The following is a 20,749-nucleotide window of genomic DNA, read 5'->3' on the forward strand; positions in this document are numbered from 1 at the left end:
CTCTCTCTCGTACTCTCTCTCGTCTCTCTCTCTCTCTCTCTCTCTCTCTCTCTCTCTCTCTCTCTCTCTCTCTCTCTCTCTCTCTCTCTCTCTCTCTCTCTCTCTCTCTCTCTCTCTCTCTTTCTGAACTGTACTGAAGCAGTGGATCAGCTGGTTTCAATTCACGGCCGCCGAAGGGAAGAACCTACTGATCGAAGGTATCAGATATGTAAGCAGAGAAGGGTGAAGTAGTATTGGGTTTATGCCTGGCTCCCTGTATGCCACAAGCAGAAGCCAACCTCTTGTTGCTTGGTTTTTTGTGGGTGGCGTACGAGGAGCCAAGCATACATATATATATACCATCACGTACTCTCTTATATATGCTCTCTTTTGATTTCTTTTGTTTTTCCTGCTTCTGCATATATGTGCATATATATTAGACATAGCAGCTATAGCCAGTTTGCTTCCTGCTTCTACATAGATGTAAAGGTTTGTGGGTTTAGAACGACGGAAGAGAAGGATCGATCCCAAGAGGGGTTACAAAGTGGCGGCATATTCCCAGATCGATCATCTTATTGATAATATATTCTTAATTTTTACATGTTATACCAACCAAATTAGATTTGTTTATATATTGTCTTGATTTATTTCTTTCTTTTTCTTTCGTTGGAGATACCTTAAGTAGATTAATTAGGTTCTAAAGAAAAGTAAATTCATTTAATTAGATTCGGTATATTGTGATGCAATATTCTTTTTTGGCTAGGGGTTGTGATACATTTGTATAAATTAAGGATGCTCACATATACAGCGTAATGTAGTGTATTAGTTGATATCATGAAAAAGGTTTTTTTTTTGAATCAATGAAAGAAATTTATAAAAGGAAGACCTCAAGTGAGCATATTGCATGACATCTTGAATACAAGATGGGGTTTGGCCAAGCATTCCCATGAGCTGCCTTTAATCCCAAGCTTGCTAGTCTATGTGCAACACGATATATTACTCGTCCTGGGAGCATATTGGATGCTGATGTTTTGAAGGCGCTGAATTGCCTGTTGAATATCTCAACCAACGCACCATTTGCTAGCTAGATAAGTATGGTATGTGGATTCAACTTCATTGATTTCTTCTCTTCAAAAAAAACTTCATTGATTTCTTCAGTGCAGTCACTTCCATTGATGACATTCTGTAGCTGCAAGGAGTCGATGAGGTCTAAGCCACTCTCATTGCTTGGCCGCGGCAGTACGTGTATGGCACTGGATATTATTGGAGAACACAGCTAAAAAGTGACCACTATGATCTCTGAGTGCAGGTTTCTAGTGTTGGAAGGGTTGCTTGCGTACTCGAGCTGTAGCCTGTAGGTGCTCTTGCTTTTTGAAATCACCTAATGCATAGCTGCTAAGTGTAATATTATCAATGGAAGTCTGCTGTGTTTACTGAGTTCCTGACCATAGCATATTGTTACAATTAACTTTTCCAGAGAGACGAAATAACCATATATCAACAAAAAATGGCAGACTTAATATATAGTTAAAGCTCTCAAGCATCCATTCCTTGGAATTAAGAGAAGGAAGTAGAGTGCTTTGAAGGTTGAAAGGTGCACTTGAGATCAATTTATCTGCTGTAGGACATTTCCAGAATAAGTGGCTAACATCTTCATAACTGTGATTACGTACTCAGTCTCTTGTTGCTCATAAATTGTGACAAGCCCTCCAGATACATATCTGCTAATGAAAAAAAGGTAAATTCATTCACATGCTGTAATTATGAAGAAATAAGCTTTTTGTACGTCTATTTCTTTGTTTGATCAAGAGAAGAACTCATTGCAATGAATTAAAAAAGTAAACTAACCAATAGAAATTACCACAAAAAAAAAAAAGGTATCATGCACTACTCTTCCAGTCTTTCTAATTTCTCGATTAAGTCGTAATATTTGCAATATTTACGATTTACTAATTATATCGTTGGTCAAGCAATAAACATTTCATCCGAACAAAGAATTTCTGATTCTTTCTTCCCCTTGATCCCCAGTGGAGGAAATTAAAACCTTTGCTATACCCAAAACGTCCATTGTATAAACTATTGGCAAAAATCACAAATAATTACCTATATTCTCATTCTGTTATTCATGACTAATTCTCCAATGCAGCAGTACGCCAATCAAGTGTAAAAAAAAAAAAATTCAAATGCTGATGTGTTAGCGTTCAAATGCTATCCTTATTTGATTTGTACATTTTTGCTACCTTTTTTTTGTAAGGCAATTCTGTATAATCGGAGCTGTACGTACGTAGGAGGCTAGGGACGGAGTACAAGTAATGCCTAATTCTGTTGTTTTACAGGTTGACTAGCTTTGACAGCTTTGTTGCCCATCAAAACTCAGAAGGACAGAAATGAGATGTAAACTTTCCGATCCATCAAGCTACAGGCAGCACCAGCAGCACCACAGCTTTTGCCTTTTAGGATTCGATTCTTATTCAAACGAATATCTACCAAACATCAACTGTATGTGTTACTTTGCTTGCTAAAGAAAACAACGACCGGAGCTCGTACATCCTGAAAAGTAGATTCAGACATGCATGTAATATTCTAGGGGCACAGTTAGATTCTTACGGTATTGATAGACAACTAGATAGATGCACACTATATTCCCCAATAGCTAAGCCTCTTAACCGTTAATTTTTACCCGTTGTGCGGATATCTAAGTTCTTATTATTTCTAGCTTTACTTAGCAAGAAATTTGCCATGGTTTTCAAATAGTTTCTAACAAGCTAGCCATTACGGATTTTTCTGCTATATGTATGTATAGCATACATCAAGCTGTGAACCGTCCGATCGTCTTGACTTTTAAATTGCTAAACGATCGGACGGTTCACGACTTGATGTATGCTATACACATATGTATAGCAGCCAAACCCAGCAATTACAGTTTCGAATTCTCATATGGACCTTATGACTCAAAGTGTATGAGTAGCTAGCTTCTTGTTATGCAATTCCTATAACAATTAGGAAAGTGTATCAATTGTGGGAGCGAAGTTGCATCTAGGTAATTCTAGAACATTCTCCAATATAATGTTATTTTGATTAGGATTAGGTATCCTAGTAGTTTTAGATTCACTTAGCATAACAGAAAACACTTTCCTTGTTGTACAAGGTATGTGCCCTATACCCTATAAATATACCCTCTAACACGAGAGTCTCAATAAACCTGGTCTCGATTTTGCAAGTGAATTGCATACTAACACACAAGCTTGATCATCGACCATGGCCGCGAAGCGCATCTTGAAGGAGCTCAAGGATTTAGAGAGGGATCCTCCAACCAATTGCAGCGCCGGTCCGGTGTCGGCTGACAACATGTACCACTGGCAAGCAACGATTATGGGACCGCCTGATAGCCCATACGCCACCGGCGTGTTCCAGATCAGCATACACTACCCTCCTGATTATCCTTTCAAACCTCCCAAGGTTTCATTCAAGACCAAGGTCTTCCACCCCAATGTCAATAGCAACGGAAGCATATGCCTTGATATCCTCAAAGAACAATGGAGTCCAGCCCTTACTGTCTCTAAGGTGTTGCTCTCGATCTGCTCGTTGTTGACGGATCCGAATCCAGATGACCCCCTCGTGCCGGAAATCGCCCATATGTATAAAACCAATCGAGCCAAGTATGAAGCGACTGCGCGTAGCTGGACTCAGAAGTATGCTACTTAACTAGAGATTGTGTTTTGGAGGATGATCGGATAGTTGTTTTTTTTTTTTCTTATTCTTCTTTCAATTAGGGATTTATTATTCTTGCTATGTTTCGCTGGTGTTAATTTTATTCTCTGATGATGTTAGGTTCAAATCAAGCATGAAATATGTAAACTTGTGATTTTTTTGGTCTGAATGTAAACTTGTGATTCGTAAATTGTTTTAGATGGTTGTGTTTTGTGTTTGGTATGCGGAGGCCACGAATTTGGTAGTGATGATAGTTTCCGATGACAGATGCGATATTTCGAGCGGAGGTTGTTGGGTGGTGGAGGAATAGTTAGGCGACAGACGGGGTTTTATTTGGTCAGGGTCTTTGAATTGGGCCTAAACATGATATGGGCTTGGCAAAACACATCCCTTTCCAAGTCTGTTACCAAATACATGCAGTCTTTTTTTTTTTTCTTTTTTTTTTTGGAGAAGACAAATACATGATCTTCCATCCAAGTTAGCTCCATCATTTATTTTTGGACATAAAAAGTTATGCAGACCCATTGGTCTGACATTTTATTTAAGAGAATCAAAAATCAAAGGTGCAATTTAAAGCAGGAACTATTTGATATTTTAAGGTATAAGTGGAGCTTTACCAACGCAGATACAAAACACTTCATTCAAAATTCAAATAATTATATACCAATTACATAAAACCAATAAAGATGGAGGTCTCAAAAGTAAAAAGTTTTATGCAAGGCACATTTATTCTCGATATCAAGCAACCCAAAGTTAAAATGTAACGTTTAACGGATCGAAAGATGTTCATTAAGTAAAAAGAAGAGACTCGCAATGATTCAAGCAGGGAAGATTGATCTAGTGCCGCAATTGAAGCTTTGTCTCAATCTAATTACGTTGTAGGAGTCGATCAATGATCAGCTTTGTGCACAATTTTTTGGTCACATCATACTTAGCATGCTTGCTAAGCTAATGCTAAGCGTCTTAACGAACAACTAATAATGACGCAGCAAAGTCGGCAGAAATCACATACTGTCGGTTTAGAGAATCATCACTTGCCAATTTGCCATGCTTGTGTCCCCAGTTATTGTGGCCCTTAACAAGTCGCCAACCACCAATGCCCGCAGCGATTGGCCTGTATTAGAGGCCAAAACCTAGCCTACAGCATTCAGCCTTTCACTTCCAAACAGGATCCCGTCTCTCTCTAATATATAATCTCCTTTCTTTGACATCTTGTCTCTTCCTCATGTACGTGTCAATCTGGTACTCCACCTTTCCTCAAAGTCTCAAACACAAATTCTAATTAGAACTAGTTTATCGAACTAAACAAACACCAACCTTTTAGTTTTATAGCATGCTAGATTTGTAAATATATAATCTTCTTTGGCAATTTGTAAGTTGTTGTAGAGGGTTAATTTGTTTGTTGCTCATATGTACGTGTCAATCTAATACATCAAGTCTAAGTGTCACCGCCGTTCCGACGACCTAAAACAAACATACCAAACACATTAGCATCATTAACAAAACCCTAATTAGCTTAATGTGCGTATATACCAGATGACATATAGTACAGAGTACACGAATTAATAATACGAAACCCTTGCTTAAAGATTATTCCTCTCTATCCACACCATCAGACAAATCAAACTATTTAAAATCATAAAACCCACGATTCGAGTATGGAGAATCATTTGGAATCAAATAGTGCACTGTTATTAAACAACTAAACCCTAATGATTAAAGTAGTACTTAGATTAAACACATGATTAGAGCACCAATCTCTTTGTCGGGGTTGGTCCATGGATCAAAGTAATAAACTTAGAGTTAGGTCAAAGAATTGGAGCAAATTAAGCTGAGGGGGACAAGAACAACAATGACTGAGTGGGTGAACAATGTTCATCACGATCATATGTTTTTGTTTATTACTTTTCTTTTCTCAGAGCGAGGTTTATTTTTGGCACAAAATCGATCTACAGCTTCCACCTACCGATTTCATTTGGCGGTGTCCCTACTGAGCCTGGCAAAAAATATCGGCTGGGGATTTCGTTCGTGCATCTATTCCAAGTACACGCCGACTCTTTTTGTTTGAGAAAATTAACAAATGAAATACTTAGGATGACTTGTTATATATAAATTAATTATAAAGATTGAGGCAACCTTAGCTAGCTAGCTGATGAGCGTCGGTGGTTGCGAACTTATGATCGAGGAAGGGAAGAGGAAAGTGAAGCATTGTCGAAGATCTGGCCGGAGAGTAATGCCACCAGAAAATGAAAAGCAATAAGAAACCTTTTCTTTGGATCGTTTTATTTGGATGATATGTTGGGACAATGAACTTGGATGGCTAGCTAGCTTGATTTGTGGTCTGCAAGTTCATACATACATGCATACACACACACACACATTTTGCACGGCATATTAGAAGGATTGTTGTTGGTGTAGTAAAACACCAGAAATACTCGTTCTATTGACAATTTTGGTGAATTAACTGTGATTTTTCAAAGTACATTGTTGTAATTGTCTTTGAATTTTGTGTTTTGATTCGTACATATTGGTGATGTGCGTATCTTATAAGAGCAAGTACAACATATGTATGCGGTCAAGTGATTTAAGGATATTAGCGGATTAAAATGTTTAACGAGATGCTTGAAAAAAAAATCTATGCATGTAATGCGAATTAGTTAAGCTATAAGAAGTTAGTGTATGAGTTTCTTTATCCCTTTATAAAGAAATTTGGATGTTGTAGCTAGGGATAGCTAGTCGACTGTACTAAACATTCACTTCACTCATTAAACTAAACTTCAGTAGCTAATAGTTTTCTTAAAGATTTGGGGCACAATGCCTAATAAAGTAGCTAAAAGCAAGCAAATATTCATTTGATTCTTCGTCTCACCCTAGAAAAGAATTCTTCAGAAACATTAATCAAATTATTAAGACATATATGTATCAAAAAGAATATGAACAGTTGAAAACTATGGGAGGGAACTCGTGCGGCAATAAAGAAACGAAAGTTGTATAGGTAGTACTACTTTGAATTTTGAAAGAAACCAAAGGGAATGGAGCATATATAGACTATGTATTAGCAAGCATCTGTGCTCGACAATATATATTGTACACCTGACTTTATAAATTAGGTCAAAAGGAGGCTGGCCGGGTCATCGTTCTAACCAATTGGTGGGAACACGTACTTAATTTTGCTAATGAACTCTGTCACCTCAATTTGTTTTAGGTGGTTGGAGGATGCCTTTCAATCTTTCTACCATACATATATGTTCACGTCATGTAGATTATGATTAGATGCACATATATCCCACCATATTGATTAGTTTTTTTCGATCTATTAAACAACCTAAATACTAGAACAAGTTTTTTATGAGTTAAACTCATGATAACCTCTCACTTATGAAAAAGAGACTATGCCACTAGACCAAATAGTATTAAGTATTTGATAGTTTTTTGATAAAATTCAGAAACATTCTAAGATAATCTCTAACAGCTTCTTCATATTCTTGGTTTTCTCAATTTTATGAAAGATTTTAGATTTTTTGCTCCAACAGTTTTCTTAAAATTTTCTCTAAAATGGGGAATGTGAAGAGAAAGAACCAAAATTCCCTAAATTTGTAACAAACTCTATAATTTTATAAAATGATTTGGGGAATGATCATGAATTCTCTAAAATAAAAAAGATGTTGGAGTTGGAGAAGAAAAATATCTCAAATATTTAATTTTTATTTTCTTATAATAAAGAAATTATAGAAATGCTGTTAGAGAAGAATGATCTGGTTCCTCTAAAGTATTTGGTGCCAGAATGCTTGATATCTACATTTCATGGAAGGTATTTAAATGACGAGTGCAAATTATTGCCTTTCGAGAACTGCGTCATTAATTTGACGAGTCTAACTCTAACAGATATATCGATCTCCATCTCCCCGTACATGTACAACTCAGTAGCTACCAGCAAGGACGTACCCAGGCCAACTGTAATTGACAACATCAACACAGTGTTAGCTATCATATCTGACTTGAATGCGTATCCATATCCAGAGAGATATGCTTATTTAGTCACATATATATGATACAGTACGTCATGACAAGTCGTGGCCGATCAAAATTTTCTTTTTCAGAGACGAGATGAAGAGAACTCTTGCAATCATAGATATAAGATCAAGATTTACTCTCAGATAAACATTTGTAACTCTTTTTTTATTAATAAATTTCAAATCGGGCATGGACTGAGCTAGGTTTCAAATCCCGTTTAAAAAAAAAATAGATATAAGATCAAGATTCAAGACGAGATGATCGATTGACGGATTCAAGAGTAGAATGAATGTCGAGTGTGACGTTTACGTTCACTTGCCCTTGTATGGATCCTCGTATATGTAATAATTAAACCGATCGAGGACTATTTAGCTAGAGCTTCACTAAGTAATAATGTTTGATCTCTTATCGAATAGTCGAAACTGTGAATCGATCTGCATAATCGGACAACATAACACTCATTTGGCCGGAAACCCTAGCTTACTCATGTTTGAAAGGTTGATGGACGAATCTCCGAGCAAAAGTGGGAGAAATTGAAGCTACAGTAGTAGTGAAATATCTGCACACAAAATGTCGGTACTTGTAACCGTACATGCAGTTGCAGATCGAAGATGGTTGATTGAGAAGGCGAAAGAAAATTAATCGAAAGAATCGATCATACGAACACTACTCACGTGTTATGAGGTCCTACAAAAGATTTTCAGGTTTATATCACAGGTTTCAGATTCACATCTGCCTCATATATCAGATATGTGAAATTAATTTGATCGTACCTCTGAATGAATCATATATGGTACGTCTAACTAATTAACTACTATTCCATGCCAACTTGATTCATCAAAAATCGATGAAATTAAAGCTTTGGGGATCAATCACCGGGTCATAGTACTCTTTATCAGGCTCCACGAGATATATGACTGTCCAATATCTATAATCTATATTTGCCCTACACAACAAAATCATAGATAGCTCGTGTTGATCTTTCGTAAGGAGCTCTAGGGTTTCAAACTTTGAATAGAATATGTAAATGCTGGATAGCTGGTGTGAAATTTGAAAGAAACATGGCGCTTAGAAGTAGATGAGGTACTTCTGGGGAGTGTTTTTTCCAGAAGTAAAGAGACAAAGAGAAAGTAAGGGAGAATATCGGAGACTCTTTTTTTGTTTTGTTTTGATCATGAATCGGAGACTCTTGAAAGTTCAGACATATGGAAAGCGTTATGATTGCGAGGGGGCTAAGTACTTGTTTTACAAGTCCCATCCCTTCCATGAATTGAAGAAGATATTCTAATTCCATCGATCTGTATCTTTCTCCCTCTTTGAGCTAGCTGTCATCTGAGAGGTGAGATAGTAAGGTACCATGTACAATCTGGTACAAGCTAGGGATCATGATAAGATTATTTATAGCTATAGCTCTGGGTAGTTCCTTCAATAATTTCGAAAACTTCTCTTTTACCTTATTGGAGTCAAGTTTTATGAAGTCTATGCATATGCATGGCTAAAATGTTTCAAAAGTACGTGATTAAATTAATACTTTCCCAAATAAGGGATCTACACGGAGTTTTTGGTTTTGACATGGAATGAGGTAACAAGTTACGTTATCAAGTTAGTAACACATTTACTCAATCAATATCCGAATTAAGGTCTAAGAGAGTATCCTAACAAAACCAGACTAATATTACGCTGCATGCCCACGAACCCACCTTTCATACCTACTTGCCACAATCTGATAGGGGAGTTGAGAGTCAAACTCTAGATATGGAGGTTAATACTAGGATCATCAATCCTTACCACACCAAGCGGTTGACCATATTTTTGTTTGGGATTAGGGTTTGATTTTTATATTCTAAACACGAAAAAACAAACATTAGGTGTTTTAAGCTATATCTCTAAAATTATATGAAAAAGCTATATGAATTCATAAATTCACATGTTTCATATCCAAAAGAATTGATTTATTCGTAAACTCGTCCATCGATTTAAGTATATACACACACACAAAAGTGATCTAGACTCTTACTTTGATTAGTTCGTTCCTAAAACCTTGGTGATGAAGACCCTAAACATGCACGACATGATATTCTAATAAGTAATTAACATGCATATAAATTTGGGTTGCCTTCAAATCTACATTATCGATCTACTTGGTTTGATGATGAGAAGGACATTCTAAGATTGTCAACTTCTGGTCCACGAATGTGAAAGTCACTGCTCTCCCTCAATGGTATGCATCACGAGTTGGATTACAAATTCACCATACCTAAAGTTGAATTACAAACTAGTCAACTTTCGAGACTAGTTTTGGTGTTTTACCTCTTAGAAAACGCCAAAACCCTTCCCCAACATTTCCTGCTAAGAAAATCCAAATCGATTACAGAATACTTTTTTAAACATTTTTGGCGCTATCCTACCTCTTTCTCCTACACCCAACAGCATCTTTTCCTTTTCTTTCTTTCTTTCCCCCCAATAAAAAAACCTCCCTTGGTCGCCTGGTAGCTCCGATTAATCGCGCACCTAAGAATGTTCCACGATCCTCACCACAACATTGGTCTAAAACTTACGAGCACCATTCTTACACACGCCGTCACACGTGTGACGAAGCAGTACACTTACCTCCTCCTATATAAAGCCCTCATAGTGCTTCTCTACCCATCATCTCCATCAACAATCTCCAACTACAAAAAAACTCGACTCTCTGAGCTCTCACCTACTACTAAACAAAAACCAAAGCTAGCTCTCCAGTACTTCTACTTCGTACGGTTAATTCGCATTGAATTCAGTGCAATGGCGGCAGCTCTATCCACATCTCCACTGTTCAACATCGACTCCGACTCCGTCGACGTCGACAAACTCAGCCACGAGATCTTCTCCATTCTCGAGAACAAGTTCCTCTTCGGCTACGACATTGATAACGCTACCACCACCACCACCACCACCACCACTCCTCTTCATCACATGAAGTCTAGCAAGCACATCACCGGCAAGGTTAGAATCTTAACCATCGACGGCGCCGGCGCCACCGACGGCATTTTGGCCGCCAAGTCTCTCGTTCACCTCGAATCCTGCATCCGCCACAAGTCCGGCGACTCCACCGCCGCCGTGTCTGACTACTTCGACGTTGTTTCTGGTTCCGGTGTCGGTGGCGTTCTCGCGGCTCTGCTGTTTACTAAAGCGGCAGATGGATCCGGCCGGCCGGTGTTCACTGCTCAGGGGGCACTCAACTTCCTTCTGGAAAACCGAAGCAAGATTTTCAAGTCGTCTCCGGCGGGGGTCTTCCGGCGAGTTTTCCGGCCGGCGAAGGCGGAGAAGGAGAGGGAGAGGCTCTTCCGCAAGACGTTTGGTGACCAGTTGACTATGAAGGACACCCTTAAGGCGGTGTTGATTCCCTGCTACGACATGTCGTCCCGCGCGCCTTTTCTGTTTTCGCGCGCCGACGCTGTGGAGATGGACAGCTACGATTTCAAAATGAAGGACGTGTGCACCGCGACGTGCGCGCACCCGGCTGCGGTGGGGGCTGTGGAGGTTAAGTCAGTCGACGGGAGAACGAAGATCATGGCCGTCGACGGCGGAATTGCCATGAACAATCCGACGTCCGCGGCTATTACACACGTGTTGAATAACAAGCAAGAGTTTCCTTTCTGTTCTGGTGTGGAGGATCTCTTGGTGGTGTCACTCGGAAATGGAGAGTCGGAGTTCGGAAACTTGTCGCCTTCTGGCTGCTTGAGAATCGCTGGCGAAGGAGCTTCCGACTTGGTAAGAATTCTTAACATGTTTACTTTTATATAATTTTACTTTTACATTAATTGACTGTTAAAATCAGCCTCCATGGAACTTCATAGTTCCAATTTTGCCTAATAGTTGAATACATTGAGAGGGAATTTAGGTTAATCAAGATATAAGTAAAATATAATTTCACTGTAGAATTTAACTAAAAATGTGAACGGACTTTAACCTAAAAACTAAAAAAGAGAGAATAGGTGGGTTAGATACACTGTTTAATATGGTTTGGTTCTTGTACTCATATGTATGGTGGTTAGGGTGGGCATGAAAAAAGTGGTACCTAATTATAATTGCTAGAGTTTCTTTCTATAACTTTTTTGTTAAAATAAGAAGTCTTTTTGTCCTTAATTTGGTGCAAATATTCTCAAAGCATTTGGCGCTTCATGAATTTAAATTTATCTTTATGAGTAGGGTATGCTAACCAAATCATCATTACTTGTAAACTTGTAGGTTGATCAAGCTGTTTCAATGGCATTTGGGCAATCCCGGACCAGCAATTATGTTCGCGTGCAAGCCACCGGCATCATCGCCAAAAACCCTGCACGGATGGACCACTCCAACAACAACAAGAAGAACACCAACACAGACATATTGGCTTTGACAGACGAAATGCTGGAACAGAGGAATGTGGAGTCGATTTTATTCGAGGGGAAGAGAATGGTGGAGAGCACGAACTTGAAGAAGTTGGAGTTGTACGCCGGCGAGGTGATCAAGGAAGAAGAGAGGAGAAAGACGAGCATTTTGCCGACGGTGGCTTTGAAGCAGACTTCAGGGTCGCCAGCCAGAACATCATCTGCTACCACACTATCGAGTCTGTCATCGTCGTGTTGAGTGATTAGTACTAGTCTTTGATTTATTAAGGGCGAGTTTGTATGATATTCGCAGCCGCTCGCGGTGGTGATTAAGGAAATCAGACACCGGAGTCGGGGCTGCAAGAGTGCGTTTGAGCTATGTAAACTTATGATAGAGTGGTGTGGGAGTGGTGTATAGGGGAATTTAATTAGCATGAGGGTAACTAGCTAATAGTGCAGAGTAAAATCATATTGGGAGAGGTTTCGATGTAATATATGATTTGATCCCTTCGATTGGGGTCCTTATTGTATAATCTTGCTAAAAAAAATTAATTAATTTGTGATTGAACTTTTTTTTTTGGGTCTGAATTTGTGATTGAACTTTAGCTTTGGCTTTTGGCCGGTAGGTGAATGGTATAGGGTATATCTCATACAACTGAACCATTTTGTTCAAGTTTCTTAAAGGTGCAAAAATGATTAATTTCTTGTTTAGGGAGGTATGGAGGTTTAATAGCTATGACTGAACTTTAGTTCAATGCTTTTCTTTATTGAGGTTCTCGCTTTCCTTGTTTTTGTGATCCCGTGATTATAAATTAAGAAAATTAATTGAATTAAACCGTTATGTTTCAAGTTAACAAGTAAGAATTATGTCTAGTGTCTCACCAAATCTCTTTCTTAGAAACTCATATAACTTCTCTTATTTGAATAACAATACAAGAAAATCGATACACGAGTAATAATTAAACTCATATCAATTCTCTCTTCAGCTGAATTATGTCTACTATTCAGCTGCATCCTGCTGAATTTGATTAGTCTGTTTTCAACTTTTCATCCAATTTTGTAGAGTTTTTATCGTTACACACTACCATCAAACCATGAGAGATTGTGGTTCGAAACTCGATTTATTAGTGATTACTTTTGTAGAGTTGATGGAGTTTTCATTTCTCTGGTTGTTTGGGATTGGAATGAGTTACAACCCATTTTCTTACTTGGGCCAAGTTTCATGTGCAGCTTAAATTCTAAAGCCCATTTGTCCAACCCTGGAAACTTCAAATCAAAACTGAAAAGAGAACGAACTAAACTTAGGTCGGTTCGGGAAAGAACAGAACATATTTGATCGCCGACATACTCACATTCACATTCTCATATTTTCCAAACAGAATCTGAGATTCGATCCGAATACCCGAAACTGAAAACAGACCAAGGAAGAAGAACACTGCATCAGACAAGGCGTGACTTAACGTTATGGCATTGCCAAAACGATCCGGAACAAAGCGAAAACTGCATGCTGATGTTAAAGGTATGACCTTGCTCTGAGATTTGTCTACTTATATTAGATTTGGTCTGGTCTTATTGCCTGAATAAATTGTTTCACGTTTCAGATGCATCAGAATCTGAAAGTGATGATGTCTCAGAAAGCCTCTCTGACATTGACGATGCCGAGGTATGACTATAATTAACGTAGTCCTAATGTTGTGTTTCGATTTGTTTTCATTGAATGGTGGTCGCCCATTTTGGTTAGGTAGGTAGATGGTGACTTGAGTTCAGTTTAGTTTAATTTTGATTGCCCTGGAGTTTCTCATGGGCAAAGCTTTGTGCTTTTGTCATGGTTATGGCAATTGATTAAGGTTTTGTGTCTGACAATTAGAGGAAAAACATATAATGAAAGACAAAAGCAGTGATTACAGTTCCCCATCAGCTTTCTTCGAGATCGCTTGCCCCGTAGCTACTTATTGGTATATTGCTTGGTCTGAACTTGCTTGTTGCTGTCTTTTTGTTCTTTGAAATTTGTAAATGTGTGGTTCTTCAGTTTTTTATGTATGAAATCTTACGTTGGAGGCATTGCGTGATTTATAGATTGCTCCATACCTTAACAACAAGAAGGAGGCATTCTATAAGCGCATCATTTGGGAAGCGATGAACAAAGATTTTGCTAAGGTACGTAATTCCTTGTAACTCCATGAATTCATTTATGTATGTTCCATATGTCATGTACTTTTTATTCCCCGATGGTTTCCTGTCATGTTTATATGTATATTAGCCTATGTTTATACATTATACTAAATGAGTTTGACTAGTTGAGAGATAATGATCCAGTTGCTATGTCATTATTGAGTCGAAGAACTCATTCGCTCTCTTTCTCACAATGTCCAATTTTTGCCTATGTTCTGATTGTCGTGATTGTGCAGATAGTCATCGATGACTATCTTGGTTTTGTTGCACATTTGTATGTCTCCAAACTTAGTTTGCATCTTACCTGAATCCAAGTATTTGCTCTGTCTCTAAGCTTTAGTCCCCAAAATCCTGAAGCATGAATCTTCTGTCTTCCAAGCAATCATGTTGTCTGTTGAACCTAATCTTTGAGCCATATCTTATCCACAAGTTTGAACTTCTTCTGAGATCCTAGCCCGACCCAATTATGAATTGTGAAGCTCGACCACATGAGTAATTACTGCTTTCATAATGTGTTCATGTTATTTCTACTGATATGAATCATATGACTAGGTTTAATATGTATCCAACTTTTAGTTTTATTTGAAGTGATATCTGCATGGCTAGCCTTTCATGGGTTGAATTGTGCTCTGAAGCACATGCTTGGAGTATCAACTGGCCTATCTGCAATTCTGTAAATTCGTGCCTAATTGTGAAATGTAATACTTGTAATGAACTTACGATATGTGCTGCATTTGATTTACTTTTAGTTCTGATCTTCACTATCTGGTCTTTTTTTTAAGAAAGACCTTAAGCATTGAGTTTATTGATTTCTACACAATCGTCTATATGACAGGGAAAGAGCAGAAAACAAGCACGAACACCCAAGAAAGCTGCTCCTCCAAACAAGGCTGTGAAAACTTCTACTGAGATGGATGATAGAAAGGTAAGTTAGTAAGGTGGCTAAAGTTGGTGCTTTCATAAGTTTATGTTGCAGTTTAAGTTTCAAATTATGAACAGAAAAAGCGGTCTCTTCTCCTTTGTGCAACAAAATAGTCAAGTTTGATTAAATCTCAACAGTCACGACAGAATATTCACTGTCATATCTATTCCTTTTTTCCTATCGGGGTATCATTTTCTCAATTTTGGATATACTAATGTGGAATTTTGTCCACGCAGAGGCCGAGTTCAAAAATCAACTACGAGGTCTTGAAGAAATTAAATGAAGAGGATGTAAGTGTCTTATTGCTGGCTCATGTTTTCCATCATTGTTGCTCTCTATGGTTATGCAATTCTTATACCATATCTTCTCCATATCTTAACTGCTTACTTAAATTTGCAACATCTAATATTTTCTCTGTAAAACTCAGGGTAACCATGGACCTGACTTTGAAGAAGGCAGCCATAGTGATATGCAGCACTCAAATGAGAAGTTAGAGAGTGAAGCACAAAGTTTCGGAGGCAGTTATGACGATGAGTTGGATAATGAAAATGCATATAGTGAAGAGGTTGAAGGCAGACAAGGCTATGAAGATGATGATACATGTTATCCAAATGATGATTATAATGAATATGGCTGTGACGACGACGAGTATGGTTTTGATGAATTCTGACTCAGTTTTCAACTGTTGTAATTTTTGTTGTTGTTGAAATGATTCAGTGTTTTCTTCGTGATTGAGTTACATTATGTAATAAACCTAAAGCAATTTTGTCGCCTGCTCCAACAATTGTTGAGATGTACTGGGATTTGCAGTCTGAATAGAGATTCAATTGAGCATTGTTTGTAACTTTGTATATTGAACTGAAATAAAAAGAAATGAGGACATATTTTATACCGTAACTTTATTATTGATTTGATTCGAAGCTGTTTAGTACAAAGCAAGGAGCAGTTTAAATGAACATTGCTTTCAGTTCAATTTACATACTCTGACTGAATTATGTTTTGAATCCATGAATTCCTAAGTTGCTCACAATTTGCTAGCGAGGGCAAGGTACTTGGTATGGCGCCCCTGAGCAATAATCTTCCCCGTCTTCTTCTTCCTGAACTCAATACTAACAACAGCCACTGCTTTCCCAACCCTCAAAGCCTTGGCCTCAATCTCAACATCCTCCCCAGCATAAGCAGAATCCAAGTACGAAATATTGATCTCCACAGACACTCCAACAGTGGGAGCTCCAACAGTATAGATTACAGCTGACCCAACCAAATCCACAAGGGTTGCCGTAGCTCCACCGTGCAGGAAACCGCCCCCATTCAGCAACCGTGGGGGTACTTTGAAGGAGCAGACAATTGTGCCGCGTTCAATGCGATCAACTTTAATGCCTTTCATGATAAAAGGCTCAAAGAACTTATCAGGCAGCGAGTCCATGGAGGCTGCGGTTTCACCTTCCTTCTCCAAGTATCTCCTCGCCGCCTCCATATCTATTTGCACCTCGCCTCCCTTCGTGTCCTTCATTTCTGTTGCCATTCAATCTGGGGCTTTCTCGCTGCAGATTGTGGCCAATGAGGTTGGTGTCTTTCTATAAATGCAAAAGGGACTGGTCAGTCTCCTTCTCAACAAATACAAGAAATGCAATTATTCATGTGTATAAACCAGGTATATTACAATCAAGAGCAGCAGAATTCAACTAAATCACCCATCTTTTCCTAACTAGTTATGTCACTGCTCAAACTAGAACATCAAAATAATTCATTTCCATTCACACAAACACAATCAAACCAGGTTAAAAGGAAGCAGACTTATAACACAAGAAAGAGATACAATTGAACAAACCACCTTTACAATTCAACCCACAATTCTAAAAGAACTATACTTTCATATAAAGGAAGCAGATATATAACACATTCAAGCTAAAATTCAAGCTAAACCTAACATAAATCCCCAAATATTACAAAACAAGTCAAATACTGTCTGGAACTAAAACCCAGATGAAATTCCTGCTCTGAATACAAAACCCAATTCAGGAGGAGAGAGAAAGAGAGAGAGAGAGAGAGAGAGAGAGAGAGAGAGAGAGATATCTGAACCTTGGGGTTGTCCGTGGTGGTCTTTCTCAGTCTGACTCGACCTCGCGCGACTCTGGAAACTCTGAGAGATGAGATGTTATAATATAGTATCACGTGTCTCACGTGATGAAAATATTACGGTCGAAAAATGTTGGGCTTTGCTAGCCCGTCCAATAACAGGCCTAGCTGGCCCACCGCCTAGAGGCCCAAGAACTCCGCCTAGCCCACATTTGGAAGCATATTCGTAAGTGGACCCCATCCAGGTCTGAAAAAGTGACCGTTTGAAATCTGAACGTTAAGGTTTCCCCTTTTCCTATTGCTATTTTCTGGAAGAGAATCAGAAACCTCCAGATCATATCCCCCAGCTTCCTTTTGTGCTCATATATATAATCTCCCCCAGTCTCATCACTTGGTGCACAACGATCTCTCTGTCTATCTCTAGCTTCCTCTCTTGGGTCTTCTTCTGAAATTAGCTAGCTAGCTACAGCTACTTGATTGAAAGAAAAGAATTAAGATGGGAATGGTGGTGGTGATCTCTCTGCCTTTTATTCTCTTCACCATTCTGCTTGGTTTCGGGTGTTACTTCTTCGGAAGAGCGAGAGGCCGAAAAGAGGCGATGACGAATCCTCAAGTTTATGGGGTGCCAACTCCACCTCCAGGAGCAGCTAATGGCACTTATTCACACCCTTCATCTCCTCAGCCACATCCTTATTTCAAGCCAGACAACTCTGCCAATGTTTAAACTCTCCTCTGTTCTTCATCAAGCTATATATTATATCTTGTGCTGCCCTTAAGAGATTGTGTGGTTTCTGTTTGCTGTTGCTAATATGTATTGTGTGAAATTTGAGCTATGATACTAGAAGTTAAGGGAGTAAATTCTCCAATTGAGCCTGTGGATAAGTGGATTGCTGGTGTATATCTATTTGTTGTACCTTGAATCAATAAGTGAAGGAAATTTTGTTCTTTCTAGTGTTCTCTTGGGTTTGTTAATTTGTTACTTGGTGTGAATCTCTCATAATTCTATAGTAGCTTCTCGGCCATGGATTAAACTTTGATTTAAGCCTACTTTGTACATGTGCTTAAGCATGTTCATCTGCATATAACTATGTATGGAAGAACTAGAAATATATATATTGATCAGGATCATAAGGTTGACTCGGTTTTTAACTTAATTAGTTCAGTGATTGACTAGCTATCCCACTTGGTCACGATCCAAGGCATATAAGAATCAATAACAGTCTGGTCGTTCTCTGCCTCACATGGTCTCATGTGTTAAAACTTGAAACTAGCTGCTTCAGTAACAGATTGATATGTCATATACTGTCCAAAAAATACAAACTGCCTAACACAGTGCACAGCAGCACAGGGCGGATTAAAGGGCAAAGCAACTTCATGTGCCTTTTCGAGTTTTCGCTATGTTAAAATGTCTGATAACGGCTTAGGCCAGGGAAATACTTGGTGAGAAAGCGAGAGACATCGAAGAGAGAAGATGTTTTGATGAATTGTCAAGAGACTAAAATGAATAAGGGCAAGGGTCCCTAGGGCAATGGAAAAGCAAAGCATGCATACTGGTGATTGGATCCTGCAGTTCATGTCATCTATACTTAAACCTTAAGATAGAATTTGAGATTTGTTAAATATGTCTGGATTGACAAAAGACCACAAACTGATCTGACCAAGATGCTCTCTAGCTATATCTTAATTGCTAATCAAAGACAACATGTCAACAACAAAATGGTTGGATAATCATGATTATTGGAAGCCTCTTTCCAAAGTTTGTTTATTAATGTTATGATCAATCCTTCACATTCCTTTACACCTCATGCCTGAACATGTGCGATGATTCCTCCCAACATCATATGCAAATGAACAAATTAAGAAGAAGAAAACACCAAGATCATGTGCATTGATTCTTCCTCAATGTCATACCCTATGTATAAGAAATGCAGAGAACAAAAAGTGATACGAACCTTAATTTACAGTAACAATATGTGTATGTATATCAAACTAACATAATGAGGTGACATATTCTCGGACCAAATAAAGAATGAAGAATAAGAATAGAGGTTTCAAACAATGTTAACGAATTAGTAAATTCTGCGCATCTGCTATTACAGAATAAGTCAATAATGTATATCCAGCTAGCTAGTCAACTCATTTAGAGGGCTGTTACATGATCACAGATACATACCGGTTGGAATCTCCTCAACTTTCGATGATCATTTGGTTCTTTTGTGAGCATAATTTCACTTTATCTATCTTGCATGGGGAGATTTCCAACCCCACAATTATTGCTTAAAGTACAATAATAAACAAACCCTCTATATATACCAGTAGATTATATGTTAAGCTTCATTTCATAACACATTGATCAATCTCTGTTTCTCTCCCATGGAAAACAAATCATTTTCAATTTGCTTAGTGAGAACCTTCCTCCTCCTTTGTATACTGTTTTGGCCATCTTTCTCACGCAGCTCGCCCCATAAAACCTCCCCAACTCGCTCTTCTAACACCATGCACCAGTACTTGGTCCCTCACAACACTGAAAGATCAAAGCTCGGCCTCCCTCCTCTCAAATGGAGCAAGAAACTCGAGAGCTACGCTTCCTGGTGGGCACGACAACGGCGAGAAGACTGCTCATTGATTCATTCGAACAGCGAATATGGGGAGAACCTCTTCTGGGGGAGTGGACATGACTGGAAGCCAAGTGATGCAGTTAGAGCATGGGCAAGAGAGAGCCGCTACTACAACCACAAGACTAACTCTTGTGAGCAAAACAAGGATTGCTTGCATTATACTCAAATGGTTTGGAGGCAGAGCTCGAAGATTGGTTGTGCTAAGGTTGTATGTAAGAGTGGGGATACAATTCTTGCTTGTGTTTATGATCCTCCAGGTAATGTTATAGGCGAGAAGCCATTTTGAACAATGTTCATATTTCAGAACAAATGTTCTTTCAATTGTAAATGTTTATAACAATGGCTACTTGTGTATGTTCCAATTCCTAACAACACTATTATATACGATTTATAGTCATTCTACAAAATCATGTGATTCAAGTCATTAAACCTCCATTATGCTAGTGGCACTTTAGGTCTATAATTGAAGCCAATGGTTATTAAAAGCTAACATTATTTACATTAGAACGGAAAATGTCACTACTACGTTGTTAACAATTTTTTCTACAGCTTGCATGCAAAAACATACCACGTTGTCTACAAATGTGCACGTTATAAATTGTTATTTATCACACGCATGGTTTAATCTAAATATCTTTATTTAGTTATTTGTTAACTTATTAAACGTATATATCAGATAGTATGATTTTTTCAATTAAGGTAATGGGCTCTTATAACGAATGTACTGTGTTGAGTATGTTTTATGCCCCCATAATCACGAAACGTTTGTGTGGATTAAGAATTAGGAATCAGGAACTACACAACGGTTTAGGGTTTGGATAACATGTGACTTGTGACGGGTAACGGGTTTAGAATTACTACTTCTGTTGCACCGACACTAATACAACACGTCACGGCAAATTATT

At 38.4% G+C, this 20,749-nt stretch overlaps 5 protein-coding genes across 5 annotated transcripts; 4 read left to right on the forward strand and 1 right to left on the reverse strand.

Annotated features, from left to right (window-relative positions):
- The first annotated feature begins 3,237 nt into the window (after positions 1–3,237).
- LOC101292684 (ubiquitin-conjugating enzyme E2 11-like) lies at positions 3,238–3,684 on the forward strand. The gene has a single exon (XM_004295415.1). The coding sequence runs from the start codon at positions 3,238–3,240 to the stop codon at positions 3,682–3,684; it is 447 nt and encodes a 148-aa protein (XP_004295463.1).
- Positions 3,685–10,221: 6,537 nt separating this feature from the next.
- LOC101292983 lies at positions 10,222–12,583 on the forward strand. The gene is made up of 2 exons (XM_004295416.1): positions 10,222–11,454; positions 11,932–12,583. Exons 1-2 carry the CDS (start codon positions 10,222–10,224, stop codon positions 12,310–12,312), a joined length of 1,614 nt encoding a protein of 537 aa, XP_004295464.1. The 3' UTR covers positions 12,313–12,583.
- A 781-nt stretch (positions 12,584–13,364) lies between these two features.
- Positions 13,365–15,893, forward strand: LOC101300034. The gene is made up of 6 exons (XM_004293663.1): positions 13,365–13,572; positions 13,655–13,716; positions 14,130–14,210; positions 15,061–15,150; positions 15,384–15,437; positions 15,575–15,893. The coding sequence occupies exons 1-6, from the start codon at positions 13,518–13,520 to the stop codon at positions 15,815–15,817; spliced, it is 585 nt and encodes a 194-aa protein (XP_004293711.1). The 5' UTR covers positions 13,365–13,517; the 3' UTR covers positions 15,818–15,893.
- A 137-nt stretch (positions 15,894–16,030) lies between these two features.
- LOC101302815 (acyl-coenzyme A thioesterase 13-like) lies at positions 16,031–17,282 on the reverse strand. Its single transcript, XM_004293673.1, has 2 exons — positions 17,230–17,282; positions 16,031–16,724 (listed from the first exon to the last, which is right to left on the reverse strand). The coding sequence occupies exon 2, from the start codon at positions 16,670–16,672 to the stop codon at positions 16,172–16,174; it is 501 nt and encodes a 166-aa protein (XP_004293721.1). The 5' UTR covers positions 16,673–16,724; positions 17,230–17,282; the 3' UTR covers positions 16,031–16,171.
- A 2,317-nt stretch (positions 17,283–19,599) lies between these two features.
- LOC101293281 (pathogenesis-related protein PR-1-like) lies at positions 19,600–20,130 on the forward strand. The gene has a single exon (XM_004295417.1). It carries the CDS (start codon positions 19,600–19,602, stop codon positions 20,128–20,130), a length of 531 nt encoding a protein of 176 aa, XP_004295465.1.
- The last annotated feature ends 619 nt before the right edge of the window (positions 20,131–20,749 follow it).

The sequence above is a fragment of the Fragaria vesca genome, linkage group LG3, assembly GCF_000184155.1.
Source record: "Fragaria vesca subsp. vesca linkage group LG3, FraVesHawaii_1.0, whole genome shotgun sequence".
Lineage (NCBI taxonomy): Eukaryota > Viridiplantae > Streptophyta > Magnoliopsida > Rosales > Rosaceae > Fragaria > Fragaria vesca.

Bases quoted from the DNA above. Each gene is read 5' to 3' on its own strand.
- LOC101292684 (XM_004295415.1), top strand. From the start codon at position 3,238: ATGGCCGCGAAGCGCATCTTGAAGGAGCTCAAGGATTTAGAGAGGGAT.
- LOC101292983 (XM_004295416.1), top strand. From the start codon at position 10,222: ATGTTCCACGATCCTCACCACAACATTGGTCTAAAACTTACGAGCACC. The intron at 11,455-11,931 runs GTAAGAATTCTT...GTAAACTTGTAG, and splicing joins GCGAAGGAGCTTCCGACTTG to GTTGATCAAGCTGTTTCAAT.
- LOC101300034 (XM_004293663.1), top strand. From the start codon at position 13,518: ATGGCATTGCCAAAACGATCCGGAACAAAGCGAAAACTGCATGCTGAT. The intron at 13,573-13,654 runs GTATGACCTTGC...TTCACGTTTCAG, and splicing joins ACTGCATGCTGATGTTAAAG to ATGCATCAGAATCTGAAAGT. The intron at 15,151-15,383 runs GTAAGTTAGTAA...TTGTCCACGCAG, and splicing joins CTGAGATGGATGATAGAAAG to AGGCCGAGTTCAAAAATCAA.
- LOC101302815 (XM_004293673.1), bottom strand. From the start codon at position 16,672: ATGGCAACAGAAATGAAGGACACGAAGGGAGGCGAGGTGCAAATAGAT.
- LOC101293281 (XM_004295417.1), top strand. From the start codon at position 19,600: ATGGAAAACAAATCATTTTCAATTTGCTTAGTGAGAACCTTCCTCCTC.